Below are 10,356 nucleotides of genomic sequence, written 5' to 3'. Positions count from 1 at the left end.
GGAATTCTCATGTGAGAAGGCAGGGGGTAGGCCTTGGGGAGGGCTATGTTTCACTTCCCTCCAAGCATGAACTATCTTCATAGTATGTCTCCACTTTTGATTCCCTTATAGTACAGCTCCGTGCTGGGCTTCAGAGGCTTGAAGGATTATCTGCATCAAAGCTGGCAGAGTGGGCCTCCCTCTGTAACTCCTTCATCTGCATGGATCCTGCGCCATGAATATCATCTGCAGTATTTTGTGCTAGCATTGGCTCGGAGAATGGTATCGTTATGAGTCCTTTCATTCCTATCACCTGAGGTATTGACTTCACCTGGGCCTCTCCAGCTCAGTGTGTCCAACTGGCAATTGGTCTTTGCATCCATGTTCTTTCTCATGCCTGACTAAAGTCTGGTGGCTCGCTCTCACTTTCCTGTGAGATCTGTGTCTCAGTTGACCCTCCTGTCCTTGTGGATTGCCTTGTTGACAAATGATACAGTGTTTTTTCTCTGTTTTGTTTCTGGTACAGGCAGGTGCTTGTCCGAATTACACCCAGCATGCCTCACTCCATCACTGTGTTGCCATGGCATTGCTAAGCCGTCTGTTGCCAGGGAGTGAGCATCTGGCTTACGAGGTCCTACTGGATCTTGCCTTTAATCCAGAGTTTCTTCCGTAAGCTTTGCATTTTTAACTTTCTGTAGTCTGGTATGTGGGCTAAATTGGGTTTTGTTTGGTTGGTTTTGGGGTGGGATGGTAAAACAGCTTGATTGATAGAAGTCTGAAGAACAGAGTTCATCCCCTGTAGGTGTAGGCCCTTGGCACTGCAATTTTGTCATAATTTTTGGCTTTTAATAGAGCCTGTATTCAAATTTTAGTTATTCATTGGCATATTCTCCAGTCACAGAGCCTTCTAATGAGTTTGGGTGGGTTTTGTTTTTAACAAGTACCTGTGATAGAGCTAACATTTTGTGAGAACTTGGTGAGTAATCTGAGACTGTGGTGAATCTCTGGTCTGAGATCGTGCCACATGGATTTGACAAACACCCCCCCAGTTTCTAGTTACCAGTCCCTGGTTCCCCTGACCTTGCCACTGCCAGCTGCAAAACACTATTTCAATAATTGCCTTACTGATTCACACAGGCCTTATGATACGTGTAAGTTCATCTCAGCACCCACAAGGGGTTGTAGCCTCCACACCAGACTGCTGGCATTGTGTGGAGGTTTTTCATGGCAAGGCCTTAGTGTTGCTAACTCCAGAGGTAGTTCTGTGAATTCCCTGTAAATACCAACGTAGCTGATGCTTTACAGGCACTCAGTATTATTATAGCTGAATGCTGCAGGAAGTGTGGCAAGTGCCATGCACTTACTAGTCAGTTTGATCCAGGAAGATTGTAGAGATGAGTTTCTGTGGTGTTTTGTTGGGGTTTGTTTGTTTCTTAAACTGATGTTTGTCTCTTTACCTTACAGTGAAGGGAAAGCTGGAGGGCCAGAAGCAGCTGACTTCTCTGATATCCTACATCTGGATAGCAGTGCCAAACTGGCACAGCCTGGCTCTGTGGCAGCATCTTGTTCAAAGGCTACTCGTGGTGCCCTGCTGAGAGAATCATACCAGGATCTACCTTCCATCCGCTCCTGCTACCTTTCTCATTTTGTCCACTTGCAGCCTACCCTCGTGCATTCCCAAGCATCCTACCAAGGACGGAATTATCTCATCCAGTCAATGCTGCTTCCTGAGGTCAAAGGGCCCATCCTGCCTTCAGACTGGCCGTTCTTTCCACTTATCAGCCTTTACAACAGAGTGACTAATGCAGAGACACGTGGGGCTGTACTGAACTCTCTCCCACTTGATCTTGTCAACACTGTGACCTGGAACCTGCAGTGGGTCTTGTTGCTGGAAACCTGGCGTGCTAAAACCCTTCAAAGCATCCCTACTGCTGCCAAACTTGCACGGCTTATGTGTGTATTCCTCACAGGCAGTGACCTCTTTCTAGAAGCACCAATCCACCGCTATACAGCCGCCCTTCTCTCTGTGTATTGCCAGCCCAAGGCATTGGACTCTCTAAACTTGGATGCTCCTCTCCCTGGTTTGGCATCCTTCCATGATCTCTACATAAGTCTCCTGGAGCAGTTTGAAGCTGTCTCCTTTGGAGATCCACTCTTTGGAGTCTTTGTTCTTCTACCTCTACAGAAGCGTTTCAGTGTTCATCTGCGCCTCTCTCTTTTTGGGGAGCACACAAGTATCCTGAAGGCACTGGGAGTGCCACTCCAGCAGGTAATCCTGGTTTATGGTGGTTGCCTGTCACTGCGTATCTCTGGATCACTGGGCTTTTGCCTGTGTTTCTACAACCTTGCCCAGTAGGATAATCATGGTTTCTTTGCTTAGAGGCTTTTTGTTCTCCCTGAAGAAAGTGCCAATGCATGCAATGTAAAATAGAGTAGGAATGGAGAGAGCAATGTTCTTGTGACCTGGGGCTATGACAGCTGTGTATGTGGGGGTTTTTGTTGATATTGGTTTGGGTTTTGGTTGGTTGGTTTTGGGGGTGGGATGGTAAACCATCTTGATTAATGTAAGTGTAAAGAGCAGAGCCCATCACCTGTAGGTACAGGCCCTTGTCACAGAAACCTGTTGAACTTCATTTTGAGAGAAGAGAGTGTCTTTATGTCTTGGCTTAATAACTGAGAACCTCCATCTAATTCATAGCCTGTATGTATGAAGGGCTGGTCTGCACCCCATGTTCTTCTGGAGCAATTACCTTTCCCTTAAATAGGTCTTTTCTCACCTTGATGAGAACCTTTTCCTTGCCCAGTGAATGGACAAACAGTTATTTTTCCTCTCAACCATGTTTCCACACTTAGTTATACTGGAGTTGTGCTTTACTGGGTAACACAGCAGGAAAATTCAGTCTGTCAAGTGCAGGACTCCGTTTCTTTTGAATGAGCAGAGCACAGGAAATGGAGTTTAGCTGGCTTCAAGTTCTTTGGCAGTTGAGAGACAATACCTGATCTAGCCTAAAGTTTGCTAATTCAAAGATAACTTTTCAAAACTTCTTTTTCTAAACAACTGTGAACCAGCAGTTTATGTGAGATCAGTGCTTTCCATTGTACGGTTGCTGTGCTTTTGCTTTGGTCGTAGTAGCCCTGCAGCTAGTTTTTCTATATCATTATGACCAGATAAGCCTTTGTTTCTTAAGCAAGATATTCTTACCTATGGTAAAGTCTCTGTTCTCTTGATGTTCTCAGTAGCCTGCCCTTGTTTCTATTCCACAAATAGTGTAGGAACAGAGCCTAACACCATATTCCAGATGAAAGCCTTGATTCTACATCGCATACTTTATCTTGTCTTGATCTCTCGACACCACATCTCTCAGTATTATCAGACCTGTGGCATATGTTACAATGGAGAACATTTCAAAGCAAATTGTTTTTCATGTGCTTAGGAATGTTTGAAATCCCAAATACTTTGAGCAATGTTTTCGTTGCCGTGTTACTTGAAAACAAACCATGTGTTGGAAAATCTGAGCAAGATCACTTGAGGTGGTGTGTGTTTGTTTGGGGTTTTTTCCCCCTTTTTGTCTTGAGTTAAAACTACCATAGAGGGCAGACTGCATTTTGAATGGAGTAAAATCAATAATTGTCTTTAATCCTGCAAAGAAGATGCTTCAAAGTGAAATATGTCATTTTAGCCCAAGAGAACTTAGCTAAAATTGGGCTTCTAGAGAGGGGAGAGGCAAACAAACCCAAGTTGTTACTATAAGCTTTTCTAACCTGTTTTTCAAAGCTTGACGATGAAGTTAGAGAATGATGGAAACTTCACTTAAAAACATTAACTCTGGCACCTATATCTGCTTTCATTTTCTGGCTAAATACACAGATCGGCATAAGCCTCTCGTGCATTAGTGGGATGTGGTGCTGTTGAAAGTAGTTTGCCCCCTCACTTCAAAACCACTCTTCTTATCAGTGCCAAAAAGCAACTGCAGTGATTTAACCAGTAAAACATCTCTCCATAAAGCTGAATAACTCTTGAGGATGCTTTGTCAAGGGCATGTCACATTAGTCTGCATGGGCAGTAACAGTGCTGCTCCAGGTGGAGGTGGTGCCACTGAGGTATATCATGTTATGTAGGAGTGCACACATGGACAGCTGGGGAAGGGCACCCTGGGGTAATGAACTTCCCCTCACTACTTAGACCCTGACAAACATTGTCATGTTGCCTTTGTTTGTTGCAGATCCCTGTACCTCTCGAGCGATACACTTCCCCTCCTGAGGATAACCTGAACCTCTTGCGACTCTACTTCCGAACACTCGTCACTGGGGCGCTGCGCCACAACTGGTGCCCTGTTCTTTATGTGGTGGCTGTGGCTCATGTGAACAGCTTTATTTTCTCCCAAGACAGCACAACACAGGTAGGTAATGGATAGCAGAGCCTCAAGGCTGGAAGCTTTGGGGTTTGCATCTGCTCTTCCCAACGGTCCAGTGTAGATTGTGGTGAATCACTGACCCCGGGCTTGAAAACAAAGATTGTAAGAGAATGTTTTGAGGATTGGTCAACTGTTTGAGAATCCACATACTAGACACCGACAGCAGCTCTTGTTCATTGTACCCTAAAGCACTTGCATTGGTGGCAGTCAATCCTACGTAAACCTTTGAAGTCAGCAACTACGTGGGCTGGTGGCACATAGGGGAGTATGAAGTAGAGAGGCTGAGGGACCTGATCAGACAGAGAGAGCTTGTAACAGATTTAGCCTGTGCCTGGGGCAATCTTAATGTGCAGGCTCTTCTTTCACTTGCTTGAATAACCAAGCAGAAGCCTTCCCATGGCCTTGGGGCCTCTAGCAGTGATTACTTCTGCTAGTATTTCACCTCTGAGCTATGGTTTTACCTGAAAGTGAAGAAGTCAGCTGAGTTTCAGGTCAGGGGAAGGAGGAGCAAGGCAAGATCCACACCATAGCCATCTCGAGCCCTTTCTGCTGGAACAAGCTGCTCTTTGGAGCATTATCATAATGAACAAAGTGTCTTCCTGGACTGCTACCTGTGGGTCAAAGTAGCATTGCACCATATTAAGCAGAGTATGTGTTCTGTTCCCAGGAGACGGATGCTGCTCGGAAAAGCATGCTGCGGAAGACGTGGCTGTTGGTGGATGAGGTAGGATCTGTCAGGTTCAGTCTGTGCCACTAGGAATTAAGTTTTTCAGATGCAGTACTCTTACAGATTTATCTTTGACTTTTGAAATTTGTGTTTAACTGCCTTGCTAACTTGAGAATGAGAGAAGATTAGCAGGATTTTGACCTGTGATGGCTATAATACTGTTATCCAGTTCCTGTAGTAATTGCACTCAAAACACTGAGCCCACTGGAACCTAGATGAATCTCTTCTACTGTATTTCCATGCCTCTTGCCCAAGCAGCATTATATCAAGGTAGTGGGAGGTCTTGGAGGGATGATTCTAGCACAACTGTGAGTAGGTGGCCAGCAGTGATCTCCCTTTACTCTTAGTTGTATGCTTCCCCTGAAAAGAACAAACCAGATGTACTGTTTCTCTGGGACCTTGCAAAGCCCTTATCATTTGTGTGGCAGGGCTGGGTCAGTTGACCCTTTATGTTTAGCATCCAGGGTAAATTCTTAGATCCCACTCAAAACTCCATTTGGGCTTCTGACAAGAAGTTATTGTGAGGGGCTGTTGAGGAGACACTGGAATTGTGTTCTGAAGAGGAATTCTCATGCAAATCAGGAGTGAACTTTCTCAGAAGAAACTCAACTTTTATACCTCTTCCGTTAAGATGATGCAATTAAGTATGTTGGGGATGACGGAATTGTACTATCTGGCAGGTTGCTATGTTGTGTTGGAGGCAGGGTGGAAAAGACTGGGTTCTTTTTGACATGCTTTACAGCTGCTGTTTCTTTCTTCAGACCTTGAAAAAGCACCTACTCTACTACAAACTGCCAAATGCAGAAAGCCCTTTGGGATTTGACCTTTATGAGCAGCTCCCCCCCATGCGACTGAGGTACCTGCAGACGGTGACACAGAAGGAAAATACGGAGAATGCAACAGCACAAGTCTCGTAGCAAAACGCTTGTGCAAGAAGTAGGCTAAGGTGACAAATGGAGGAGCTCAGTTTGTGCTTCACTGCGTGCACTTCAGGCAGTTCCAGTGCCTGACACTCATGGCATCTTTGCAAAGTGAAACAGTGGTAGAGTGCTCCCAGCCCTGCAGAGCAATACACGTCATCTCAAGATAGGACAATAGGTGTGTGTGTGGCCTCTCTGTGATGAATGCTGGAGCATTTTCCTCCCATCTCTTTCAGATGGTTCTGCTTCTTTCAGGAGAAGGTGAGAATGTGTCTGAAAGGCACTGGACTGTTGACTAAACTGACAAGTGGAAAAGCTGTTTTGTTCAGTCAGGCTGGAGACTGGGTTTTCACTACGATGTGTGTCTTTCCCAGATCTTTTCCTTGCTTTTATCTTGTACCCTGAATTTTGAGTGGTCCTTTCCCCATTCTGTTCCTAGCAAATAAAATTACAACAGGGAAGAAGCTGGTCTTGGAAGCCTTTTTATTTTATTTTTTAGATACATATCCAAGCAGTTTTTGCAGGACAGTGTTCTGTGCACACAACCAGTCACACAGACATACTGTGTCAGACCACCAAGAAATGAGTTCCTAGTGCTGTAGTACCAACACTGGATGTCCTCCCTCAGCTGTCTTTTGGATAGTCTCTAAACTACTTTCTTTTCTCCTTCATCTTGTTACATATATAACAAGATAAAAAATAACTTACTTGCAGGGCAGGATGCTTGGCAGTAACCGCTCACCGTTACAGAAAAAAACCCTATCTGCTTTTTTAGCTGGAATATGTATTAGTTGCCCTCTGAGAAGAGGGGAATATAATTTGAATTTTAAAGTGGTGTTCCTAAGCTTAAACCTAATTTTAAAAATTCATAATTTGATCCCACTTCTACATCCAAATTCTGTGTTGCAGTCTCAGACACAAGGACTACAAAGACAGTGCCCTGAAAGGCTCATCGCAAGTGCCAGGGCAAGTCCAGAATTTACCCTAGGTGTGATCTCACTGGATGTTACGTTTATATCCAATAATTTCTCCAGAACTACAGCCACTCAGGCAGGCTTTCGTCTGGAGAGTGTATTTTTATGAACAAAACTGGTTAAAGCTATTACTTTTGGCTTGTTCTTGTAAATAAATTCCTTTGGAAGGTGCAGGGTGGTGCCTTGCCTGAAGACCTAAGCTTCTCTCTTCACCTGTCAAATAGGCCAAGCTAGCTTCCTTCCAAAGAAACCGTGCTTGTAGTAACCTTGCTCTGGTGAATGTCCTAGAAAGGAGTATGCAACACTGCTAATAGGCTTGTAATTGCTGAAAAGGTTCCAGATGAAAAACAACTTCCAGCTAGCAATTTTATAGAATCATAGAATCATTTAGGTTGGAAAAGACCTTTAAGGTTGTCAAGTCTGACCGTAATATAGTATCTTTCTTTCACTTGACAGGAAGCGTTGCTGTCCCCTCACAAGCCTACATAATAAGCTAGTGCATAAGGCGTTTTTGGCCATGGTGCTGTTTTTGCATTGGCAGTTTTTCAAGTGTACCAGTCTCCCTTAGGTTGCCAGTAAACACACTATTCCATCTTTCCCCCCCCGATTTCAAATAGGACATGGGTGAAACTGCTGTTTTATATTAAACCCTCCCTTTTGTGTTTGTGTGGCTTTTTTTTTTCCTTCTCCTTCAGCCTTTGATCCCTGGTTTCTCTCTGCTGTAGTTCAGTGGCAAACAAAGTAAAAAAAGCACAGTGGTCAACATGAGTATTTTGGTTGTTAATTATTTTAAAAGTGCTTGATGTGATTAAAAGTTTAATCAAAGGCATTCAAGTTTCTATTCTGTGTAGATCGTGAGACCCCAGCAGTTGTCTTTCAAGAGCAATGGATGGTACAATATAAGGACGTTTAAGAGCAGCCTTCACCCAAGGACCTTGCCTTTTACTTTTCAGACCTCCAGTTATAAAAACTCTCCTAGTCCTTTGTGTGATGCAAAATTTGTAATGTGTACAAGGTGTAAATAAATACTTTGATAGCTCTGCAGTTTTTCCAGAACTGAGAATGTTCTCCTTTATTTAAATCTTTTAAGTTTGGATAGTTCTGTTTGCAATTTACGAGTATCTTGGGTGTGCTTCTGCTGTGAGGAGATCCACTAAGTTGTGGAGCTTTGTAAGAGACCTCTTCAAGCCAAAGGCATCATCCTGTTTGTGTGGAGGGTCAGTAACACAGGGTACCAAATGCTGTGTGTACTTGGGGAAGGTGCAGCATGGGTACTACGTGATTTGCCATGTGCCACAGGTGGGAACACAAAAAGCTGTCCATGGATGGTATTTGTGGATTATGAGGGAGGTGGTGGATTTCATTTACGTGTGAACTCTGGGAAGGAAAGGATCAGGCTTTTGCCTGATTCTCAAAAGCCCTTCCTTAAGCCATCAGTATGTGCTCGGAAAACAACCTCCATCTTTTGCCATGAAATTCTGATGCAAGCAGTGGGTGGAAGGAAAGGATTCCAGATAGTTCTGCAAGAGCACAGTTGTGTGCAGAACATTTTAAGGATGCTGCATGTGAGCTGTAAGCTGTCAAAACTTGGGCTGTCACTTGAGGTGGCACAGCAATCCTAAACTTGAATTCTTAAAGGCTTTGGCCAGCCTCGTACCAGATTTCTCTGCAGAACACTAGAGGGCATTGCTTTATTTGTTTCAACACACCTTTGTTGGCTTCAGTGCAATTGGGATCAAACGAAACCCAAAAAAACAGCCAGCCCTTAAATCTACTTTGAATTTTCTGCATTTTTTTATGTTTTATGTTTACATATACTTCTGGAGAAAGTGTAGAGGATGAAATACTTTTTAATGTGACTAGTTGCTAAACATCATTCAGTTGCTTTGCCAGCAGGAGCATTTTTGGAAAATCCTTGTAGAATGAATGGAAGTTTAAAACTTAAACTGAATGCAGTCTGAAGCAGGACCAAAGTGATCCAGATTAATCCTGATCAGAGTAAGTGAGGAGATGAATAAAATGAAAGCCATCCCAAAAATTGATGTGATTTCTTAACTCAGTATTGAAACCTTCATATTTCTTTGAGAATGAAATGATTTTGCTGAAATAAGACCCACAGATAGGCTTCTGGAGTGAAGTGGTTCTAGCTCAGAACAGCATATCTCTGATAACTCTTATCAGAAGACAAAATAATGCCAACTACCAAATAAAAACAATACCCACAGATTCTGTCTTTTACTTCTTAGAAAGAAAAATAAAACATCTTCTGGTCCTCTCACTAGAAATGTTTGGTTTCATCTGAGTTACTGATGTTATCCAGTGGGAATCTGTGTTGGGACAAATTCAGTAGGGGCTCTGCTGGAAGTCAGCAATAATGTGGTTTTAAGCGCAAGTGGTTGATTGGACTGGAGATGAGTTTAAGGTGGTCCTTCAAGTATTGCTGTTGAGTTGGCAAGTAAGGTCATGAAGATGTCACAGTTTTGCATCCCATAATTTTAATGGCAGCAGTTTTCTGCATTCTACTGGATCTTTCTTTGCATTTTGAAAGGGGAGAGAAAGTCTTCCTATCAGTTTGGAAGCATGTCCTTTTCTACCTAGAAGAAAGGGAGTTGATTTGTGATCCTTTGACTGCATGAAGGGTTTGAATTCCCTGGTTTTAGGATTCCTATGTGGTGACTGGGCCCACTTTGCTGGGCAAAGGCAGTTCCCAAAGAAGATGCAGGTAACTCAGTAGCTGGCAGTACTACACACTGAGGTAGGGCAAAGCCTGGCAGAAGAAAAGCAAAAAGGCAAGGAAGAAAAACAGGACTTAAAACCCTGCTGTATGAGAACTTCAACAGCAAAGTACACATGAAGCATTATAGGATTAAAGGACTTGCATTCCACTGTATTTGTTGACTACATCAGTTTACAATGGAGTTTAATAATCCATTTCTAGACTAATGCATTCTCTCTGGCCACTTAATATCAGGCCAACCCTAAACACCTTTTGCTAATGAAGTCATAGATGATCTTAAGGTCCTTTCCAACCCTAACTATGATTCTATGGATGGAACAAGCCGTAAGAAGTGGGTGTATAAATATACTTTGGGTCAGACAAATGTGTTTCTTTTGGTGTTAGACAGAAAGCAGAGCAGAAAAGGCATGTTAATCCTCACTTTTCCTCCTTCCTAGTTCCGTAAAGTTCTCTTTGGAAACCTCTCATCAGTGAAGTGGTGCTGCCTCTGGCTGATAATCAAATCTGGGGTCAAAACATACTTCCTTTCAGTTACAGCAGCTGTATAAGCTCTCCATTCGTGAAGCTGGCCCTCTGATGTCTCTTGTATAAATGATTTCATGGT

General features: G+C 43.4%; 1 protein-coding gene across 1 annotated transcript in view; it reads left to right on the top strand.

Annotated features, from left to right (window-relative positions):
- Nucleotides 1–6,038, top strand: part of RPAP1 (RNA polymerase II associated protein 1) — a 34,482-nt gene extending 28,444 nt beyond the window's left edge. The window contains exons 19-24 of the mRNA XM_010023152.1: nt 112–261; nt 506–648; nt 1,444–2,248; nt 4,203–4,379; nt 5,062–5,118; nt 5,883–6,038. Of these exons, the coding sequence (XP_010021454.1) occupies nt 112–261; nt 506–648; nt 1,444–2,248; nt 4,203–4,379; nt 5,062–5,118; nt 5,883–6,038 (1,488 nt within the window). The remainder of the gene's footprint in view (nt 1–111; nt 262–505; nt 649–1,443; nt 2,249–4,202; nt 4,380–5,061; nt 5,119–5,882) is intronic.
- The last annotated feature ends 4,318 nt before the right edge of the window (nt 6,039–10,356 follow it).

Source organism: Nestor notabilis, unplaced genomic scaffold (genome assembly GCF_000696875.1).
Source record: "Nestor notabilis isolate BGI_N333 unplaced genomic scaffold, ASM69687v1 scaffold5661, whole genome shotgun sequence".
Lineage (NCBI taxonomy): Eukaryota > Metazoa > Chordata > Aves > Psittaciformes > Psittacidae > Nestor > Nestor notabilis.
The sequence above is the reverse complement of the archived record's forward strand: the minus strand, read 5'-3'. Positions and strand labels throughout refer to the sequence as shown.